The sequence below is a fragment of the Monodelphis domestica genome, chromosome 2 (genome assembly GCF_027887165.1).
Source record: "Monodelphis domestica isolate mMonDom1 chromosome 2, mMonDom1.pri, whole genome shotgun sequence".
Lineage (NCBI taxonomy): Eukaryota > Metazoa > Chordata > Mammalia > Didelphimorphia > Didelphidae > Monodelphis > Monodelphis domestica.
The window spans coordinates 425051334-425075828 of record NC_077228.1 but is presented as its reverse complement, the minus strand read 5'-3'; the positions used below and the strand labels follow the sequence as shown (position 1 = coordinate 425075828).

The 24495-nt window shown below is 34.5% G+C and overlaps 1 protein-coding gene across 2 annotated transcripts in view; it reads right to left on the bottom strand.

Moving 5' to 3' along the window:
* Window positions 1–24495, bottom strand: part of GRM1 (glutamate metabotropic receptor 1) — a 443691-nt gene that overhangs the window by 145773 nt on the left and 273423 nt on the right. For both annotated transcript variants that reach the window (XM_007484695.3, XM_056818909.1), the window contains exon 4: window positions 908–1143. In XM_007484695.3, the coding sequence (XP_007484757.2) occupies window positions 908–1143 (236 nt within the window). The remainder of the gene's footprint in view (window positions 1–907; window positions 1144–24495) is intronic.

Genomic DNA, 24495 nt, shown 5'->3' with positions numbered 1-24495 from the left:
CTAGGGTCACACACATTGAATGTCTGAAGCCAGATTTGAACTCAGGAAAAGGAATTTTCCTAGCTCTAGATCTGACACTCTATCTACTGTGCCACACCAACCTCACTAATCCATCTCCTGAAATGACAAATTATAGTATTGAACTAGATGTCTTCTCAGGTCCCTTCTATTTATAGATTCATAAACCTATATGTGGAGTTAGAACTGACATAACATGGCAAGTTATTGAATATTCACAATAATGGAATATTTTTTCCCATCTACCCTACCAGTGTTATCAGTCTAGCCCAGTATTACACTGGCTTCCTCTTTATCTTCCTTTCAACCTCTCCCACCTCCACCTTAGTTTCAATAGAGATAATCAAGAGAGTGGGAACAGAAGAAGCAGAATGTTTTGTTTATTTTTATAATGGCAAAAATTCTATGGGCCATTGTGATCAATTTTCTTTCCTTGCCTTAAGTATAGAATTGATACCTGGGAGATTTGTTTATTTTCCCTTTACTTATTTATACATTTATCAAATGAGAAACAAATTGGTATGATTAATAGGGCATCAGACAAGGAGTTTAGGAGACTTGGGGTCAAGCCTTGCCTTTAGACTATATCACTCTGGTCCAGTCATTTAATCATTGTTTTTTAGTTTCCTTTTCTGTACTACGATGAGGTCATTTTTGAACATTGCTAAGGTTCCTTCTAGCTCTATGTCTATGATCCCATGATCTTTTTTTCTATTATTTTTATCTACAAGAGATGGTATATTCACAATATCTATACATCAATGCAATGGAAGTACAGATTAGTACCTTACTCTACTCATTGAAGGAATAAAGACAAGGACTTAACCCTTAAGTCCCCCATCATACTTTCCACTGATAGCACAGTTTACATTTCTTTCTGACATAGTACCTGTACAGATCCTTTTAAAGTTGGGGTTTTCTAGAAGGTGTCCTGGAAGCCTGCATTGGAACCGATGCTGCCAAAATTCAGGAAACCATGGATTTCGAGTGTTAGTGTCCAACTTTAGTTTCAGGAAGTAGTCATCAAAAGACCTGACCTCTGGTGACTGGAGCTTTATGGTGATGCCTCCATTGGCTTCAACCTCGTAACCTTCAATGACTTCATCTCTGTCTGCCCAGCCATCACTGAAAAGGAGAGATGAAAATTAAACAAATAAACAATCATGTCTTCATATATGTTTGGACATTAGATATAAAAGGGAACATTCAGCAATTATTACACCAATTACACCAATGAATGTAAGCTGATACACAAAGAGCTAATCCACTTAAACTGTCAGTAGATATGAAAGTCTAGTGCTCTGTCTTTTTTCTGTGTAGCTAGAATTGTTGATCTACCCCTTCACTTGGACACCTGCTGTGATTTGTTTTTTCCTGTAGTATGGATGAGTTTGCACTAAGCCATTCACACACTTTCTTGCATGATTCCCCTTGTGATGAATAGTCAGCACAAAGAATGAAAGTGAATATAGTAATTACCAGAGTTGGAAATGGAACTTGGCCGAAAACAAAACTAAGAACTCTTAAACTGAAGAAAGGAATATAGGCACTAAAATCCAAATGAAAATGAAGGAAACATTAATTGCCTATGTATGAGGTGCTGCATTAAAAACAAAACAGTCTCTGTCTTTAAGAAGCTCATTTTCTACTGGGAGACACAATACATTGATGGATAAATTAATATAAAATACATACAAATATATGAAATAATTTCAAGAAATAAAAATAAAATCCTGAGGATATCAGGAAAGGCCTTAAGAAAAAGTTACCAATAAAGTGTACTTTGAAAGCAGTTAGAGATTATCAGAGGAAGAAAATAATAAGAGAGTTATATCCATTCATGGGGTACCATCTATCCAAAGGTATAAAGGTAAGAGATGAGAAGTCATGAATTCGTTTTACTAGAACTGATAATGCAAGAAGGAATCAGTTAATTAAGACTGTAAAGATACATGGGAGTCAAATTGTAGAGGGTACCATTGAAAGATTTTTAGTATTGATGTGACATGGCCAGATCTGTGTTTAAAAATAACAATTTGGCAGCTATATGGGAGATGGACTGGAAAGGGAAAATAGTAGGGCCAGGGAGACCAATTAGGAGGTCACTGAATCATGAAGGCAAGAGATAAAGAGTCTACACAAATGCAGAAAGATGTGAGAAATGTTGTAGTAGAAGAATCAGCATATACAATTAATTTAATGTGGGGGACAAGTGAAAGATGGGGTAGGGTTCAAGGTGGGAGAAAATGGAAAAGCAAGTCTATTTCTTTTGTCCTATGGAATATCTCTTTGCAGCATTTAACTGCTGACTATCCTTCATCTCCTGGATACTCTCTGTTTTCTTGGCTTTCTTGACATTGCTCTCTGACCATTCCCTCTTTGTCTTCTTTGCTGATTCATCATCCATATCATGCCCCTTAACCACAGGTGTTCTCCAGTGTTCCATTCTGAGTCCTCTTCTTTCTTAATACTTTCTCAGTTGATGATTTCATCATTTCCCATGGATTTAATTATCTTCTCAAAACAGGTGAAGTGGAGGAAAGAAAACAGTACTTATATAACACTCAGTGTGTGCCAGGTACATAGCCCTATAGAGACAATATTTCATTTGATCCTTACCACAATCCTGAAAGATGGATAGTATTATCCCACTTTATGGTTGAGGAAACTGAAGACAGGTTAAATTATTTGCCCAGGAACATACAGATAGCAAGTCTGAGGCTGGATTTGAACTGAAGTTTTACAGACTCCAGGACTAGTTCTCAATCCACTCTGCAGTACAACTATATGACTTATACATCTATATAGACTAACCTAATCTCTGTGTTCCATTCTGATGTCCTCAAATGGCTATTGGTCATATCAAACAAAATGTCCTATAGTCATCTCAAATTCCTCATGCACCAAATAAGACTCATTATTTTTCTCCAAAAATCCATATTTCTTCTCAACTTCCTTATTGTTGTCAAAAGCATGCACCATTATCCTTTTCAGGTGCCCAATTCCACAATCTTAGAGTCTTCTTGCCTCTTCTCTCATCCTTATTCCATATATCCAATTAGGTGATGTCTTGTTGCTCATAACATAACATAACATATAACTATTCCCTTCTCTCCATTTACATGAACACTACCCTTAGTTCCCTTAGAGCCCTTATCAAGTCTTCCTAAGATTATTACAACAGCTTCCTAATCAGTCTCCCTGTTCCAAGTCTTTCCCTATCTAACATATCCTCTGCATATTTTCCAAAGTGATATGGCTAAACCATAGGTCTGACTATGTAATTACTTTGATCAATAGACTCCAGTGAAACCCAATTAAATACAAACTTTGTTTGTAGTTTAACATGATTAATAACTAGTTCCAGCCTATCTTTCTAGCTTTATTCTATATTGTATTATCTATGTCTTTTTATCTCCAGCACCAAGGGCAGTGCCTGCCATATAGTAGATATTCTTTGATCAACTGATTGAAAGAAGAAAATACCAGTGGAGTCTTTGGAAAATATTCAGTGATCTAAAATGAGGTTTTTTTTTTTTCCCCCACTCTTTTTCTGGTAGAGATCACTGGGCAAACAGTCTGTCCTCTGGAACAGAAAATTGTGAATTATGTGTAGTACTTCATACAGCGCCTTTTACCTAGCATGCATTCAATAAATAGTTGCTGAACAGATGAATGAATGAACACATGTTATTATCTCTGTTAATGTCTAAAATCACCAAAAATTGATTCTGAGGATGGAAAATCACAACACTTATGTTCCAATAAGCCCTTACTATTGAAATTGAGAAAGAATTTTCAATCAAGGAAAAACGGAGAGCTACCTCATGGTACAGAAGAAAATTGAATTGCCTCTACCAATGCTATCCAATGTTTTTGCTCCTGGGAATTCAGGGAAAGGGACAAAACATCTCTTACAAATAAATGGCACTTCTTTTCTCCTTTCTCAAGTGAATTCAAAATGACAACATCAGAGGAAAACAAGTTCTTCTGTCCCTGAAGATAAGTTGACCAAAATAAGAATAGAACACGTTTGTTTTCTGCAGGCTGATGGGCATTTCAACATTTTTATTAGTTTGGGAATTTAGTGACTCCTTTGGATTTTATTTTAATTCAATTTCCTGGACAAGTTTTTTGAGTGTCTATTCTGGAATTTTCTGAGTCATCTGTGATTGATGAGACTATACCTTCATTCAAGTGCACATATAATCCAGTCCAAACTTTGTCTTGAATTGGCTTGATCATCCTATAGGAGAAACACATTAATTTGGTTTCTTTGAGAAAGCTATCCCATATCTTCTAGCTTCTCTCAGTGAAAGCATTTTATCTCTCTGCTTCTCACTGAGCAAGTAACTAAGTCTATGTATGTGACCATGACTAAAATGTTACCTCTTAGATGAAATCAATGGGATAAATGTGTTTCCCATTATGAGAACTAATGGGTATTGGTAAGTTCTAGAAATGTACTTGTTTCTCAGCTTTCTAGGTGAGTACATTTTGCCTTCTAGTGTCTCAGGAGGCAGAGCAGTTTATTTGATTGAATCAATACCATTGAGTTGAAAGGGCCTTTCATCTGGTCCAACCCACTATTCATAGGCCTGTGAATATTGTAACTAGATATCAAGCTTCATTTAGTTTACCTGCTTTATATTACAAATAAAGAAAATAAACTTGGGAATATGAAATTTGTCTATGGTCATAAATAAGCAATAAGTGAAAGAAGAGAGATGGAAACATGGGTTTTTTTTATCTTCCAATTCAGCATTCTTTCCATGATACTACAGTGCCTCTCTTACATCAGAAAAAAAAAAATTCACTACAAAATGCTGATTGTTTTCACTCGAAAAACTTCTGGGTAAGAAGTTGAATTTTAACTAGGGTAGGGTGACTATGGTTTTAAACCAGTCACATTTGGAAGGAGGTAACATAAGCAAAGAAACTTATAACCTTTGTGGAGAGATTAGCTAAATAAAGGAAGGTGTCACATGGTTATAGTACCCTGAGTTAGTTTATCTCTTCTGATATCCACAATGACCTCCCCAGTATTATTTGAAGGGATATTTTTAGGATATTTTCCTAGTTACCTGCTAATTGTGCCAGGCAAAAATTCATTATTGTGGTTATATTTCAGGGCAATGATCCAATATGGTTAAGGTCCATCATAAGCTTATATTTGAAGATGGAGAACAGTGTTAGAGTTAGTGTAGATTGATCTATATATTTTGAAGTTGAAGAGACTCTAGCATAAGATGATTAAGGGAGTTTTGTCTCAGGTCATACAGCCAGTAAAAAATGGCACAACTGAGATTTGGGTCTGTTTCTTCTCACTCTAAATCCATCCATTTCCATTGTAGCAGCATGCCAATTAAAAAACATGCTTTGGTCTCTTTATTCCACTTATCTGACTTTCATTATAGAGAAGGAAAATGTTCTCATTTATTTAAGCCTCCAGGAAACACTATGTATGAGTAAACATTTAAAATTCAAAGCAACTCATTAGATAATCAATTGTTTTCCAGGTCAATTTTAAGCTTCAAATACTTTCTGACTCCTCTCCCTCCCCTACATCAGGGCTTAATATCTCATGGAATTTATTTTGCTTCTACTAACAAAGAAAACCATTCATTTTTTAATACATAAAACAAGGTTACTATGATGTTTATTTGCATTTCATTTTACACCTCATAGTTCAGACCATTTTTTCAACATGGACATAAAGAAAAGCGAGCAAAATAATACTGGGTGTACAAAGATTCATTCCTCAATGAAAATGAACAAACAATTTCCTGAAGAATTATAAAATATTAACTAAATAAAATTTGTTCCAAATAATTAATAAGAGATATGAAAAAAGTAAAACTCATGTTTTATCTCACACCCAGAAAATGGCAAAGATAGGAAATGTCACTTTTGGATATGCTGTTGGAAGTCAGGTATACCTAGAGTCCCAACTATTCTGAAAAATAATTTGGAATTATGCTAAGAAATTTACTACAATATCCATACCCTCAGACCCAGAGATTATATTGCTGGGTATAGACCCCAAGGAGTCCAAAGACAGATCACACATACACCAAAATAATCAAGGCAACATCGTCTATTATAATTATATAGTAATCACATTGCCCTGCTAGACTAAAAACTTTATAAAAGGAGAGACTCTTATCTTAATTTTGAATCTCTCCTGAGGTCTAGGAGATTGCTCTCTCTATATAGAATATATTTAATAAGTGACTGTTGACATGAAATAATTTATTTTAGTTATTACAAAGGAGTTTATCTAGTCTAGTCCAATGTCCATCTCTATGTAGAAATCTACAATCACTCTGACCTAATCATATAGCTGTTTAATGTCTCCAGTGATAAAGAATATGATTTGAGCTATTCCATAGCTACCCCATGGAATCTTATGTACACACAAGATTAGAAAAAACATCAAATATATTGAAATATAGTTATTGAATTATTAAAAGTCCAAGTTCACAGAAACCTTTGAAATCTATTCATAAATTGATTTCTTGGTAGTCAGTGAACTCCTGTTAAGAACCATATGCACACACTCCCAAATACAATATACTTATGTATATATGTGTATTGATATATTATATACACTTGTATATATGCATATATACATATTTATTTATATGTGTATATTTATACATATATATTTAACTATGTGAACTTTTTTGTATTGGTAATTGTTTAGAAGATCTGATCCACACAGACTTGCTAAGAGGACTATGTTAACTGCTCACCCTCCACAAGAGCCCAAGGTGCTTGAGGAGTTGGGATGTTGATCTGCCCTTAGCATCAGTGCTCAAAGCTGTCACAAGGTGGCAACACACTGTACACCTTCTGGTAGCTTCTGCTGTGCAATCTGTTCCTGAAATGTGTTTTCCATTTTCTATCTGAGGTCTAGAAATAAAGCTATATGTTGTATAAGAACAGGATGAATCTTTAACAGACAGCTACATTTTGCTAGTGTTTTTCAGAAGTATGAGACATCTCATTCCACTCTTTTCATATGATACTTTCCTGAAAACAGTTTTATACACAACCCCAAATCCCTCCTGCTGCCTGGTTCTTTTCAAATCTCTTCTACTTCCTCCAAAGTCTTTTTATGAACACTATAATCCCCACCGCTATCCAACACCCAGCGGCTTCTAAGTCTCTTTTTCCATGAACAATAAGAAATGCTCTTCATTCTGGCTATACTAACTGTGACTTAAATAGAAGCTGGACATGATGCACAATGAACATTATCTTTGCCTTAGGTTAGAGATACTCTGTATCTGCCCTACAAACTAGCAGAGTACTCAATATACTGCAGATACTTAATATTGAATCATAGGTCCTTATACTTAGAAAATATTTTATCTAATTCAATCCTCCTTGCTACTCATGAATCAACAACATCTCCCATAAAATCATCTAGCCTCAATTTGAATGCCTCAAGCTACAAAGCAAATAATTTTGACAGCCTATACAGCCACCCAAATGAATCCTACTATGAATCCTACTCAGGCTTACTAATGTAAATTAATATCTGATTTTTAAAACCTCAAGAAGGAGTCTTTCTAGGTTTCTATTAGAATAGGTATACAAGGCGTGTGTGTGTGTGTGTGTGTGTGTGTGTGTGTGTGTGTGTGTGTGTGTGTGTAAACATCATTTGTTTAAATGTAGCTCCTAGAAGACATTGATAGATATTTCTGGAATCTTACCTATCTTACTCCAAGGGAAATTATGAAAGACCTATAGGATTAGAATTTTATCTATCAGCTTTGCTGGTTTAGGGACATATTTTTGGTTTAAAATTTAAAAAAATCTGTTTACCTGGTCCACTTGTTGTTCATAAACTCTTCCTTTATTTGGCAGATATATTTCTCCAGGCTCCCCTAGTTTAATTAATTTGTGATATATCACGCTTTTTGTTTAAATAATTTATCCATTTTCCTCTTATCTTGGTATAAGGTTTCTGCTACTGCTTTCCAGTTTTCCAAGTGAATTTTTACCCCCTCAAAGCTTGGATCTTTGAATTAATGAAATAAATATACTTATAAAAATACTTATTTACTACTGCGTATTGTATAACTAATCATTTCCCCTGATCCACCACTATTTCTTAGCCAGTAGCAGCTTATTTGGTGATTTCATTTCCACTTTGTAATGCAATTTGAGATCTGGTATGGTGAAGCCACCTTCCTTCATATTTTTTCCCATTGATCCTCTTGATATTCTTGAACTTTTGTTTTTTATCCAGATGAATTTTGTTTCTATTTTTTTCTAGTTCTATAAAACAATTCATTGGTAGAGTAATTTGTATGGCATTAAATAATTTAGCTTATTTACATAAGAATTAAAATTAGGTTTGACTCAATATAAGAGTTATAAAAGTGAGATTGTGGTTGCCATTTATAAAATATTAGCCCTTAAGCCAAAAATGACTGTTAGCAGCTTTTGTTTACAAGAAGGTAGAGATATTGAAAGTAGGAAATGTAGGAAGGAAATAGAGCCTTGTCTAGCCTATCAGCCTAAGTGCTGATGACAAGGGCTCTCTCAAGTCCCAATCTCCACATGGAAGTCTCTTCCTTCAGCCCAAGTCACTCCCCCAGCCAGCCTCTCCAGAGCAGAAAGCTCCAGTCCAGGAAAAGGTGATGGCCTCCAAAAATCTCATCAGAATTCACATTGAAGAGAGTGTCCCACCAAAGCACCAACCAAGAGAACTAAGAACCAAGGAAGACAAGAAAGTGAATCTTGTCCTTTTGTCATGCCTTTTATAATCCTTTTTTTCATGTCACTTCCTGTCTCTCCCCCTCTTCACAGGAACCAATCAAAGTCTATTAATTTGCCTATCACTAGCCATGAGGCAGTGTCTGTGCATTCCACATCTCATCCTTTGAGGGTATGAACTCTTATCAAAAAGATACACAATCCTGACTGGTTAAATTAAAAAGGTGGAGCACTCCAAGTACTAGATTAAGTTAAGATTTTAAAATTCCCTTTCACATTTGGAATTGTCATTTGCATTATATTGGTTCAGACAATGAGCAATTAATATATTCCCAATGATTTAAACTAATTTTTATTTGTGTGCAAATTTTTTGTAATTATGTCCATATAATCCCTTTATCTTAACAGGCAGACTTCCAAATATTTTATATTGTCTACAGTTATCTTAAATGGAACTTCTCTTTCTATCTCTTGAAGCTACGTCTTATTAATAGTATAGAGAAATGCCTGTGATTTGTGTGAATGCATTTTATATCCTGTACTTTGTTGAAGTCTTTGTTTCATCTAGTTTTTTAATTGATTCTCTAGGGTTATTTAAAAACACCATATCAAATTAACTAAATAAAATTTTAAAAATACCATATCATCTGCAAAGAGTGATAGCTTGTTTCCTTCTTGCATGTTTTATCCCTTCAATTCCTTTTCTTATCTTATTTCCATAACTAATGATTATAATATAATACTGAAGAATAGTTGTGATAATGGACATTCTTACTTTACCCCTGATCTTATGGAAAAGCTTCAAGTTTGTCCGCACTATAAATAATGCTTGCTTTTGGCGTTAGATAGATACTATTTATCATTTTAAGTAAGCTTCCATTGGCTCCTATGCTTTCAATTATTTTAATAGGAATGGATATTATATTTTGTCAAAAGCAGTTTCTGCATCTGACATGATTTCTTTGGTTTTATTACTGATGTGGCCATTTATTCTAATATTTCTCATAATCAACTAGCTCTGCATTGTTGGCATAAGTCCTAACTAGTTATAGTATATGATCTTTGTGATATGTTGCTATAATTTCCACATTGGCATTTTATTTTAAAATTTTGCATCAGTACTCATTAAGGAAATTGATTTGAAGTGTTCTTTGCTTTTGTTCTCTTTGGTTTAGGTATCAAAACCATAACTGGATCATAAAAGGAATTTATATAGTATTAGGATTAATTTTTCCTTAAATGTTTGGTAGAATTCACTTGTAAATCCATCTGGTCCTGGGTACTTATTCTTAAGCATGTCATTAATGGCTTATTCAATTTATTTTTCCAAGATAGGGTTATTTTAAAATTCTATTTCTTCTTCTGTTAATGTAAGAAATCTATATTTTTGCAAATATTCATTTCATTTAGTGTCCATTTTACTGGCATGTAATTGGGTAAAATAATTCTTAATATTACCTTTAACAGATTGGTCAATATGATCGTAAAGAAAAACAGTAAATGTTGGAGGGGATGGGGAAAAATTGGGATGCTAATGCATTGATGGTGGAGTTGGGAATTACTGTCCAAAGGACTTTAAAAGAATACGTGCCCTTTGATCCAGCAATTCAACTACTGGTTTTGTACCCCAAAGAGATAATAAGAAAAAATGTTTGTACAGAAATATTCATAGCCACATTCTTTGTGGTGGCAAAAAATTGGAAAATGATTGGATGACCCTCGAATGGGGAATGGCTGAACAAATTGTGGTATATGGTGGTGATGGAATACTATTGTGCTGTAAGGAACGATGAACTGCTTCATTTCTATATGAACCAGAAAGACTTCCACGAACCAATGAGGAGCAAAATGAGCAGAATCAGGAAAACATTGTACACAGAAACAGAAACATTGTGGAATTATCAAATGTAATTGACTTTGCTACTAATATCAATGCAATGATATAGGAAGGACAATCCTGAGGGATTTATGAGAAAGAATGCTATTCACATCAAGAGAAAGAACTGTGGGAGTAGAAATGCAAAGAAAAGTATATGATTTACCACTCGTTTATATAGATATAGGATGTGGGGTTTTTGTTTTAAAAGATTAGTCTATTACAAAAATGAATAATATGGAAATAGGTATTGAGTGATAATAGATAAAACCAACTTTAGTTTTTATAATTAGTTAATTGTCTTTTGAACTTTTAATTTCATTAATCTTTCCTTTGATTTTCAAGATTTCCATTTAGGTGTTTTATTAAGGGGTTTTAATTTGTTTTTTTTTTCTAATGTTTTAGTTGTATGCTCAATTTATTTCTCTGCCCTTTCTTTTATGGATGAACACATTTGGAGGTATACGTTTTCCCTCAAAGTATTGCTTCTACTGCATCCCATAAGTTTTTTTTTTTAATGTTGTCTCATTGTTGTCATTCTCTTTGATTAAATTATTGATTGTTCCTATGATTTGTTCTTTAACTCACTCATCCTTAGGATTACTGTTTCCAATTAACATTTAATCTATATTTCCAAGGTTCTTTATTAAATGTAATTTTTATTGTAGCATGGTCTAAACAGGTTTTTTTAATATTTATACTTGTCTCCATTTCTTTGTGAGGTGTTTTTTATGTGTTTTTTTTTTAGGGGAGGCCCTAACATACAGTTAATTTTTGTAAAAGGTACCATATACAGCTGAGAAAAAGGTATACTCCTTTCTATTCCCATTCAGTTTTCTACAGATATCTAACATATCTAAATTTTGAGAGTCTATTAATCTCATTGACCTCTTTCTTGTTTGTTTTATGGTTAGATTTATCTACCTCATAGGGGAAGATTGGGATCCTGCACTATAGTTTCATTGTTTATTTCCTCCTATAATTCATTTAACTTTTCCTTTAAGTATTTGGGTGCTAGGTCATTTGGTGCATAAGCGTTGAGTTCCTATTACATCATTCTCTATGGTTTCTTTATACCAAGATGTAGTTTCCTGGTTTATATCTTTTAATTGGGTCTAGTTTTTCTTTTTTGCTTTCTCTGAAATAATAATTGCTACCATTGGCTTTTTACTTCTGTTGAAGCAAAACAAATTTTGCTCCTGTCCTTTATTTTAACTCTGTATGTCCACTTCAAGTGTTTCTTGTAAACAGCATGTTGTTAAATTCTGATTTCCATTCTATTCTCTAACTATTTCCTTTTATGGGTGAGTTGATCCTATTTGTACTCAAATTATGATTACTAACTATACATTTTCTTCTGTCCTTTTTTCTTCTGTGTTTATACTTCTTTCACTTTTTAACCTGTCCCTCTTCTAAAGTCTGTTTTACTTCTGAATACTACCTTCTTTTATCTGTTCTCACTATTATTTATCCTTTCTCTTATCTCCACTTCCCTCCTGATTATCTGTTGGATAAGATAGATTTTTATAATTAATTGAGGATATATACATACATATATAAATATTCTCCCTTCTTTGAATGAATTTAGATGTGGCAAGTAAAATTAGTGTTCACCCTCCATTTTCTTTTCTTTGCGAGACCTTTTATGTAAGATAATTTCTGCCATTCTCTCTTCCCTCTTTTTTCCAGGGGATCCTTCTTGCCTATTAATTTTTTTTTAATATCATCTCAACCTAACTTATTCCTGTGCCCTCTTTCTATGTAGATCACTTCTAACTAAAAAAGTTCTTAGAAGATTCATGTATCATCTTTCCAAGGTAATCAGTTTAATTTTATGGAATCCCTTATGATTTCTCTTTCATGTTTAACGTTTTATTATATTTTTGAATCTTGTATTTCAATGCCTTTTTTTTCTATTCAGCTCTGGTCTCTTTATCAAGCATGCTTGAAAATCTTCTATTTCAATTAAATATCTGATTTTTTTCCTTAAGGAATTATACTTAGTTTTTCTGGGTAAGTTATTCTTGGCAATCTCTGCTCTTTTACCTTCCCAAATAACATATTTTAAATCTGACACTCTAATGTGATAGCTGCTAAATTTTTGCTTGAAATATTTTCTCTGACCTAGTACCTGTGGAATTTGACTATAATATTCTTGAGAGTTTACATTTTGGGATCTCAAATCTCAGGCTAGATTTGAACCTAAGATTTCCTCTCTCTAGTCCTGGCTCTCAAGTCATTGAGCCACTTAACTGCTCCAAAGGATTCTTGATGTTAGTTAATATTGATGATGATTATTGTGTTGCTTTGGGTTTTTTGTTTCCTGATGTTTATGTTTGCTTCATTGGTTAGCTTGGTGACATGTCAATCTCTCTTCTCAAAATTACTCCATAGTGAGTCTTCTAAGTAATCTGATCTGTAAGGACATATAATTCTGTTTATATGGGAAAAAAATAACATTGATTTGGCATAGATTTATGATCAGTGTAGATAGTGGGCACACCTCCAAATCAAAATGGGAAAATTTGTAATAAAATTGGGGAAATTAGAAGAGGAAGCAGTTAATTGTGAGAACTGAATGAGCATACTATTTTCTGACTTTATTCTGGAACTAGTTTGGTTCTATTTCTAATCTAATAAGTTATGGATCCAGTTCAAATTTTGTCCTTTTAGGAAAGTTTATTCAATTGAAATTGGGTGAAAATCTTATTGCATTATTTGAACCCATGCCTGTGTGGCTGAGAAATTGGACTACTTGTAACTGTTTAGAGACCTTTAACCAAGGACCTAGGTTACTTTGACTAGGGACTCAACTCAGATTCTAAAATTGATGTAAGGGGCTTTTTCATAATTGTACCTCCAGCAACCCATATGTCTAAGCTAAAAACTGACCCCATAGTGATCAATTAGTTGTAATTTCCATATTCTTTTCATATTTACAGATACTTGGGAAAAAGTGGAATACCTCTTTTCCTGAATTCAGGGAATTACACCTGTTCACTCTCTCTCTCTCCCAACTCTTAATCTTTTACCCAATTAGAAATCAGATTATATAGTGTTGTATTATTACTTTTTATTTAATTGGTCTTATTTGATTAATTTTACTCTAGAAAATGTCTCCCCTTATATTGAAAATCTAGCCTGAAACTGAGGAAGTAGTTTGGTACTGAGTGGCTGGCATGCATTGCTTAATAAATTAATATACTCAGAAGATCAGATCTTTGTTTCCTCAGTCACTTCATCTTTTGCTGGTTATAGTCACTGCTCTCCTGTTCTGCACTCTGATTTTTAGCCAGGAAGGGCCCTTGTTATGTGAAAATGGAAATGATACTGTCCTTCAAGACTTCTACTCCTCCTTGACCAAAAGTATTCCTCTTTGCCATTGAGCTATAACTCAGAAGTGGGTGTATATAATTGAGTCACCAAACAGTTGCCCCCAGGGGTCTTGCTCCATCTTGATGAAAGTGCTCTTCTCTGACTTTTAACCTTGATCCAGAAGTGGGTATAAGCAATAGAGTTGCCAAACAACTCTGGTTCTACATCAAGTACTAACAAATTTCTCCCTTGTCACCTCTTTCAGACTATTTGGCAGGTGCCTTTATTTTCTCTGCTTCTGTCACCACCACTCAGTCCCACCACTGGAACTTCATCCATGTGGTCTGGGCTAATCTTCCAATTCCACCCCCATGTCACAGAAATCTGACCCCCCTTTCTGTTCCCCTGTGCTCTCTTGGGCTGGGAGAATATCTCACTCTGACCTTTTGTTGGTTTTGCCACTCTACAATTCAATTTGCAGCATTATTTTTTTGATATTTTTTTTAATTTAATTTAATTTTTTTTTGTTACAATACTCATTTTATTTCCCTCCCTCCCCTTCACCCACCGTTCCCACAGCCGATACCCAATTTCATTGGGTATTACTTGTGTCCTTTATAAGAACCTATTTCCATGCTGTTGCTGTTTGCACCAGGATGTTCATTTAGAGTCTACATCCCCAACCATATCCCTTCGACCCATGTATTCAAGCAATTCTTTTTCTTCTGTGTTTCTAATCCCACAGTTTTTCCTCTGAATGTGGGTAGTGGTTTTTCTTGTAGATTCCTCCAAGTTGTTCAGGATCACTGCATTGCCACTAATGGAGAAGTCCATTACATTCTATTGTACCACAGTGTATCAGTCTCTGTGTACAGTATTTTCCTGGTTCTACATCTCTCACTCTGCATCAATTCCTGGAGGTTGTTCCAGTCTCCATGGAATTCCTCCATTTTATTACTCCTTTGAGCACAATAGTATTCCATCACCAACATATACAACAATTAGTTCAGCCAATTGAAGGGCATCCCCTCATTTTCCAATTTTTTGCCACCACAAAGAGCACAGCTATGAATATTCTTGTACAGGTCTTTTCCTTATTATTTCTTTGGGGTACAAACCCAGCAGTGCTATGGCTGGATCAAAGGGCAGACAGTCTTTTATAGCCCTTTGGGCATAGTTTCAAATTGCCCTCCAGAATGGTTGGATTAATTCACAACTACACCAGCAATGAAATAATGTCCTGACTTTGCCACACCCCCTCAGCATTCATTACTTTTCTTTACTGTCATGTTAGCCAATCTGCTAGGTGTGAGGTGATACCTCAGATTTGTTTTGATTTGCATTTCTCTAATTATTAGAGATTTAGAGCACTTTTTCATGTGCTTACTAATAGTTTTGATTTCTTTAACTGAAAATTACCTATTCATGTCCCTTGACCATTTGTCAATTGGAGAATGGCTTGATTTTTTGTACAACTGGTTTAGCTCTTTATAAATTTGAGTAATTAGACCTTTATCAGAAGTTTTTGTTATGAAGATTGTTTCCCAATCTGTTGCTTCCCTTCTGACTTTAGTTACATTGGTTTTGTTTGTACAAAAACTTTTTAGTTTGATGTAGTTAAAATTATTTATTTTACATTTTGTGGCTCTTTTATGTCTTGCTTGGTTTTAAAATCTTTACCTGCCCAAAGGTCTGACATATATACTATTCTGTGTTCACATAATTTACTTATTGTTTCCTTCTTTATGTTCAAGTCGTTGAGCCATTCTGAGTTTATCTTGATGTAGGGTGTGAAGTGTTGGTTCAAGCCTAATCTCTCCCACACTGTCTTCCAATTTTCCCAGCAATTTTTATCAAATAGTGGGTTTCTGTCCCCAAAACTGGAGTCTATGCATTTGTCAGAGATTGTCTTGCTGAGGTCACTTGTCCCAAATTTATTCCACTGATCCTCCTTTCTGTTTCTTAACCAGGACCAAATTGTTTTGATGACCACTGCTTTATAATATAGTTTGAGATCTGGGACTGCAAAGGCCGCCTTCCTTTGTATTTTTTTTTTCATGATTTCCCTGGATATCCTTGATCTTTTGTTCTTTCAAATGAACTTTGTTATGGTTTTTTCTAATTCAGTAAAAAAGTTTTTTAGAAGTTTAATGGGTATGGCACTAAATAGATAGATAATTTTGGGTAGGATGGTAATTTTTATTATGTTAGCTTGTCCTACCCATGAGCAGTTAATGTTTTTTCCAATTGCACAAATCTAGTTTTAGTTGTGTGGAAAGTGTTTTTTAGTTGTGTTTATATAGTTTCTGTGTTTGTCTTGGCAGATAGATTCCTAAGTATTTTATATTGTCTGTGGTGATTTTAAATGGAATTTCTCTTTCTAATTCCTGCTGCTGAGATGTGTTGGAGATACATAGAAATGCTGATGACTTATGTGGATTTATTTTATATCCTGCAACTTTGCTAAAGTTGTTGATTATATCCACTAGCTTTTTAGTTGAATCTCTAGGATTCTTTAAGTAGACCATCATGTCATCTGCAAAGAGTGATCTTGGTCTCCTCATTGCCAATTTTAATACCCTCAATTTCTTTTTCTTCTCTAAATGCTACTGGTAGTGTTTCTAGTACAATGTTGAATAATAAAGGTGATAATGGGCATCCTTGTTTCACTCCTGATCTTATTGGGAAGGCTTTGAGTTTTTCCCCATTGCAGATGATGTTTGCTGATGGTTTTAAATAGATACTGTTTATTATTTTTAGGAAAGATTCTTCTATTCCTATACTTTCTAATGTTTACAGTAGGAATGAGTGTTTAATTTTGTCAAAAGCTGTTTCTGCGTCTATTGAGAAAATCATGTGATTTTTGTTGGTTTGCTTGTTGTTGTGGTCAGTTATGTGGATGGTTTTTCTGATATTGAACCATCCTTGCATTCCTGGTATAAATCCCACCTGATCATAGTGAATAACCCTTGTGATGACTTGCTGGAGTCTTTTTGCTAGTATCCTATTTAAGATTTTTGCATCTATGTTCATTAAGGAGATTGGTCTGTAGTTTTCTTTCTCCATTTTTGGCCTGCCTGGCTTTGGGAGCAGTACCATATTTGTGTCATAAAATGAATTTCGTAGAACTCCCTCTTTGCTTATTATTGCTGTCTATTGTAATTTCTTTCTTCTTTTTCTGTTGTTTGCTCATATTTACCCCTTCTTTGCTCCCCATATTTGTCTATGTTCTTTCTCCTCTCATTTTTTTTGGTTTGGGGTTTTTGCTGTCAGTCTCCCCTCTCTGAGCTTTGACTGAAGATCTCTCTGTGCAGTCTGTGGAGGAGGGGTGTTGGAGTTTGAGCTTCCCTGTTCTCTGGAAGCTTTTGATTGGATTAAAGTCCTGCAGTATGTGGGAGAGAGGTGTTGGAGCATGGGCTTCCCTGACCTCTGAAGACTTTTGAGGAGATTAAATTCAGCTGGGTTGGGTTGGATGTGCTCTGAGGCCAAAACCTCCTGGAAGATTGGAGCAATATGGAGGGTCTCTGACTCTGTGACTAGGCTGCCAGCTCTGTGCTCCCTCTCCAGCTCCTTCACCACCATCTGTTTTTGATGTTCTGAGCCTAGCACAGCCCTGCCCACAAGGTACATCCTCCAGATAAGCACCTTTGCCCATCCAGAGGTTCCCGCTGCCTCTGGAGGCTTAGTGTTCTAGGTGTATGGGGGGGCGGGGTCCTGGGACCTTCCTTCTGCCTTTCCCTTAAACCTTAGTGTTCTCTGATTCTGGCTTTTGGTGGGGAATACCTTTTGAATTGAGTCCAGCAGGAGGGTTCTTTGGCTCTGTGTTGTTGTTAGGTTTGATTTTCAATCCCCTTGCAGCATTCAGTTTGTGATCCATAAGGAAGGGTATTCAGAAGTCTGAACTTTCACTGCATCTAATCAGTCATCTTGATTCTGCTCCTCTTGCAGCATTATTTTAAAGTGGTTCAGCAGGGAATGTTGGAAAAACTGAGCTTAGTACTGCTTTACTTTGTCACCTTGGCTGTGTCCCTGGAAGTCTCCCACCCCCACTACATTTTAATAAGGAGCATGTTTGACACACCTCTGCTCTATACCACATTCCATATCTCACTTCTGAGTCTTTGCATAGGCAATACTCAATGCCTGGAATATTTCCTTTTCTTATATTTACCTCTTATCATCTCAAACTCCTTTCAACAAAACTCAAAAAGCACTTCCTACAAAAGAATTTTCCTGATTCTACCACCCAGTTATAAATGCCCCCTTTGAAATTCTGTTAAATTCACCTCACTGCATACATAAGGTTTCACCTCAATGAAATAAAACCTCTTTGAAGACAAATATTATTTCACTTTCGTCTTCACATCCATAGTTCCAGGCACATAATAGGCATTTAATATATGCTTATTGAAAATTGTTGCTTAAGTTTTTATATGGAATATAAAGGACTAGCTAATCTTTTCTGAAATTTGCTTTTTTTGTGATTTCTACAATTGAGACCACATTACTCTTTTTTTTCCTCAACTAGAAGTTGCAGTGCATTAAAGTGCTAAGGTGATTCAGAAAGTGTGAACCACTCAGAAGGCTGGCCAAACCAATTCCCCAGTCTAATGAATATTGTTAACTCAAGACTGAAAATTCATAGTTCAAAACTGTGACTTTTTAAATTTGAGAACAACAATTGCAAGATTATGTCACCCTACTGAGAATCTGCCACTGCCTACTCACACATTTTAGTTCTCTGAACTCCCTCATACTTAAAGAACAAATTTAGAGGTAAAGTCTTTTAGTAACTGTATAGTGGAATACCAGGACTGGAAATAAGTTTAGAGGATATATTTTTTCCTTTACACATAGAAACAATTTTTGACAATTGTTTTCTGATATTTTAGGATTCAGATTTTCTGCATTCTTCCCTTACCCTTCCCTCTCCTTCCTGCAGTGATAAATAGTTTGATATAGGTTATACCACTGCTTTCATACAATATATTCCTATATTGTTCATGCCATGACAGATAACATATAGCACACATAAAATATACTCATGAAGGAAAGAAGTGGAAGATGACATATTATGATCTGCAATCAGACTCCACTGGTTCCTTCTTTGGCTGTGGATAGCATTTTTCATGTGTCCCTTGTGAATATCTTGGGAACTTGCTTTGCTGATAATGATTTGGTACTTCATAGCAGATCATCATATAGTATTTCTGTTACTGTTTATACTGTTCTCCTGATTCTGCTCACTCCACTTTGCATTAGTTCATATAATTCTTTCCAAGTTTTTCTAAACTCATCCTGTTCATCATTTCTTATGGTGCAATTACCTTTCCATAAAATCATATACTACAACCTGCTCATCCATTCTCTAAGTGATGGACAGCCCCTTAATTTCCAATTCTTTGCCACTACAAAGAGATATGCTAGAAATAGTTTGATACAGGTAGGTCCTTTACCCCTATCTTTGAATTCAGAGGCTATTTAATGCTGTCTAATACAAGAACCATCTTGTATGTAGTGTGCAGCATTGTTGACAAGTGGTGATTCTGCCCCTGCTCAAACCCATCTCACAAAGCAGTCTCTTTTATTGCTAGGAATATCTAGTTGCCAGGAAGCTTCTCCCTATAACAAGAAATCTATCTCCTGATAGTGTCTACTCTTGGGGTCCAGTTCTGGCCCTTGATATTAACCAGAATCCTTGGCATGATAACTTCAGAATGAATGCCAGAATCACAAAATTTCAGGCTGAGAAGGCATCCTAGAGACCATTTAGGTCAACTGATAGCTAAATTAGTATCACCTACAAACATCATGTATGTGAACTCATGTGTTGTTATTGTTTCATTGTTTCAGTCATTTCTGACTCTTGGTGACCCTTTTGGAATTTTCTTGGCAGAAAACGGAGAGGTTTGCCATTTCCTTCTCCAGCTCATTTTACAGATGAAGAAACTAAGACAAGTAGGGTTAAATGACCTGCCCAGGATTACAGAGCTAGGAAATCTCTGGGGCTGGGTTTGAACTTAGGTTTCCCAGACTCCAGGTTGGTATTCTATCCACAGTGCTACCCAGTTGTCCTCAAAAAGCATTTGCATAGAGACTTCTACTAAAGAAGAACCCAGAACCTAGAGCCCAATCCACTTTTCAATAGTTCTAATTTTATAAGAAGTCTCCTATATATCAAAATATAATGGGCTACTTTGCACTTTCTCTCCTTTGATCTGAATTCTTTCCTCTGAGATCAGACAAGTTGAACAAGACTAATCCCTTTTCAACAGGAAAACTCCTTAAGGACTTGAATCCCCCTGCCAGGTGTTCCTATTTTCTTTTTTCTAGCATAAATATTCACAATACTTTCGACAAATCCTGATAAAGAGAGGTCTAAGGGCCCTTTACTATATTCTCCAACATCAATATTTTTCATAAAATGTGATTTTAACTAGGAAGGAAAAGAGTGAAAGAATTGCTCCTCAAGCCCATGCCACTATACAACCTAGGTTCACATAGAGAGTATTGTATAGGGTTTAGAGTTTTGTTTTGTTTATATTTTTTTACTGCTGTTTGATGTTTATATTGAGTTTGAAGTTCACTAAAACACTGAGACCTTTCTCAGATGAACTATTCTCTAGATACATATTCCCCATCTTATACTTATGAAATTGCTTTATTGAACTCAGTACAATTATTTATATCTATCTCCACCACAATACCTTTATTTCAAGGTTGTATAAACTGTTGAAAAGCTACCTTTTCTGTTTTCTGCATTGTTGCACCCTTCAAATAGCCCCATTTAAAATATGTTACCTTCTTACACATATTTAGTTTTTGGTATCTACATTATTCCCCCCTTAAATGTATTTGATTTAACGGTTACCAGCTGTTGAATTTAATAAATTTGTGTACTTAAAAAAACCCTTACTCTCAACCAAATAATTTAGTCTATAAAGATCTATTGAGGTCATGAATTTTATATAACCTCAGGTGTCAGTAGTTTTCCTTCTTATCTTAGATTCATTAATTTTGTTAGTGCAAATTTTTTCAATTTTATGTAATCAAAATTATCTGGTTGTTATTGTTGTTGTTTTACAATTGCCTCTATCCCTTGTTTGCTTAAAAATTCATCTCCTATTCATAGCTATGAAATGTTTGCTTCTCTTCTAATAATTTTTTAGTGATATGAATTTAAAATTCCAGTCTTTTATCCACTTCAGGTTTATTGTAGATCAAGGTATAAAATGTTGGATGGTCTAAGTTTATTTTCTGCTAGATTGCTTTGAAGAATTCTCAGCAATTCTTATCAGATAGGGAGTTCTTTCAAAAGTAATTTGTTTTCAGGCTTATTTAACATTGATTATATGTTCATTATTTCTGATTCTGCCTTGTCTATTCTGTTCCATTGATCTACTTTTCTACTTTTTAAATAATATTAAGTGGTTTTCATTGCTATTTTATAATAAAGTATGAGGTCATGCCATCCCCTCTTTGCCTCTGCCCCCTTTTAAAAAAGTATTCTCTTGGTATTCTAGATCTTTTTATTCTTCCAATTAATTTTGCTATTATTTTAGTGGTTTTTAAAGTATATATTTGGTAGTTGGTATAGCATTTAATCTATAAATGAACTTTAATAGTGCTGTCATTTTTATTATTGGTAAATCCCAGCTATAAGTACTGAATATTAGATTTCAGAACTATATATATAGTGGATACTCTCCATCCTTTCTCCAACCTTTAGGGCTCCTTTTTGTGTGCTGTCTTCCTCTATTTGAATGTAAGCTCCTTGAGGGTTGGGACTTTCTTTTTGTTTGTATTCATATCCCCAGCAAGAGCAGTTAGATGGTATAGTGGATAGAGCAGTAGGCTTGGAGTCAAGAAGACTCATCTTCCTGAATTCTAATGTGACCTAAGATGCTTATTAGTCCTGTGACCCTGGAAAAGCCACTTAACCCTATTTATCACAATTTCCTCATATAAAATGATCTAGAGAAGTAAATGGAAATCCACTCTAATATCTTTGCCAAGAAACTTCCAAATAGGGTCATGAAGAATCAGATACGACTGAAAAATGACTGTTTCCTTTTTTTCCTTCCTACACTCCAAAATTCTCAATTTTGCAAGGAATTTGTCTATCTTAATAGATTATAATCAGATATATGTATATATAATATATAAAGCATACACATATATAAGACTATTGCATGTATAAACATATATATTATTTTGGTTTCATATCATAGTAATTTCTTTGGGTGAATCCCCCTCAAATGAATCTTCTATTGTGATTAATAACTAAATTCTTTTATTGTGATAAATAAATCATCACATGATATAATAACTGTCTTTGACAATGTAAATAACCGTTTTTCTCATAGTTACTAGGCTATATAGATGGCCTATAATTGGAAGACCCTATTTTCTTTCATTTTGGGAATTTAGCAGAACATTTTCCTTTCTCCACTCCTGTTTTACCTCTATTATTCCCCATGATCTTTCAAATATCTCATTTGAAGATGGTTCCTCATTCAAATTTGCCAGTTTTCCATAACCTTGATTGTAGTTCATCTGGATCTGGTAACTTGAATTCATTAAAATAAACTAAGTACTCTTTTTATTATAACTTCATCTATCTTGTTTCAATTCCTTAACACCCATATTTAGATTATTTTCTTTTCCTAGTCAGTTGTCATTCTTCTTGAAGAGTACTGAAACAAAACACATGTGGAGTAACTTGGCTCTTTCTCATCACCAATTATCATTGTTATATCTACTCTGAATTTTCTATTTTCTTGCTCTCCTCACTCTGGAATGTCTCAGAACTAAACTGAGATGACTAGGAGGATAAGTAAGACAAATACTATCACCATGCATGCCTTACCCCCTTTATTTACCCTGTACCTGGGCAACTTGATTGCTCACAAGGGTTGGATAAGATTGAAATCAATAACTCTATTCCTTCTGATTTGATAGAAGACCACCAGGCTTTATTTCCCCCCTGAAGACCTTATCATCTGCTCTGTCTCTGTGCTCTTCAGTCTTATGACACTACCATTCTGACTATTTTATTAAACTAAAGATTGCTGGAAATTTCCATCCACCCCACTACAACACTGTACAACTTCATGACTTTTCCATCTGCTCTACACATGATTTTTCTCCTATATATTCTGTCCCCTAATCAGAGGATGGGCTTCTTTAAAGCAGTTAGTCCTTTCTTTTTGTATTTCCAGAACCCCAGAATTTAGAACAATTCTTGTAACAAAATAAGTACCTGATTTAAATAGTTTTTCATTCACTGATTTTGTGTTTACCTTCTTTTGTGGCCATCTACTCTGTATATTTTCTTAAAATTTAAGTTGGTTGATGATTCTCTATATAACCACATTGGTCTCTTTAAATAACTGCCCCCTTTCTTCTTCATCAGAACTATTTCCTCTTAGAACTACACAATTTCATTCCTATGAGTTTCCCATCCCTTCTGGATCATAAAATCCTAGTCCACAGTCTAGATTCCTTCACATCTGGCCTTCCCAAAAAACATAGGGAGCATAATAGACTATGCCTAACATTTCACTTGTCCATTTTGCCAAATTTAAGAAAAAACATGAATATTTTCTTATGATTGAACTTACCTCTTCTTCTAGCATGCCTGAAAAGTTGAAATAACTAGGATTTTGAAAGAAGCTTTTATAGTCAGAGAGAAGATGCCCTGATATAACCTTCTTTTAAAAATGGCAACACAAAAGACAACCCCTGTATTATAAAACTTGAGGAATTGATTTGATCTCATAATATTCCAAGAAAAATCAAAGATTTTTTCAGGATTTACAGTTATGTTTTCTGCAAATTTTCAGTGATTCACTCTAAGGCTTTAATATTTCCATAAATAGAAATAGGAACTAGACCCATTTTCTTGGTGTAAGATTTTCCAGATTAAGGAAATGATGAATACAAGCCTATTCCTTTCCTTCCACAGAGTTCTAGAATGTTGCATTAGAGAACTAAGAAGCAAAGAAGATGGACTATATAGTTACTTAGTATTTGTTAGAGACAATTCATCTCTGACTCGTAGGCCAATTTTCTATTCATTATACTATATTGCTTTTCCATAGTGATTCAAATGATCAATAAATTTTACAAAAGCCTCAAAAAGCACCTCACAAACCTTACTGAGAGAATATGATGCCACTCAAAAGTCATGGTCACCTGCTATGTAACCATGCTAGGAAGAAAGCAGAAATCATTTCATCTTAACTTAAATTATCATCAAATAGTTGGTATTATATTACTACACTAGTTCCTGAAGATATAAAGGACTTAGATATGGCATATTCCCTGCCCTTGTGGAGCTTATAATTGGAAGAGGTAAATGACATCTATAGAGATAAATATAATGAAAATACTTTTTAACAATTATATTGATTTTTATTACATTATGTTATATATTTTATACATTATATTATATATTTAAACATTATATTATATATTTTATATATTTTAAAGTATAATAAAAGAAAATTAAAGTATTATAAAACAAAGTGATTGGCGAGATCCTTTTGGTTAAG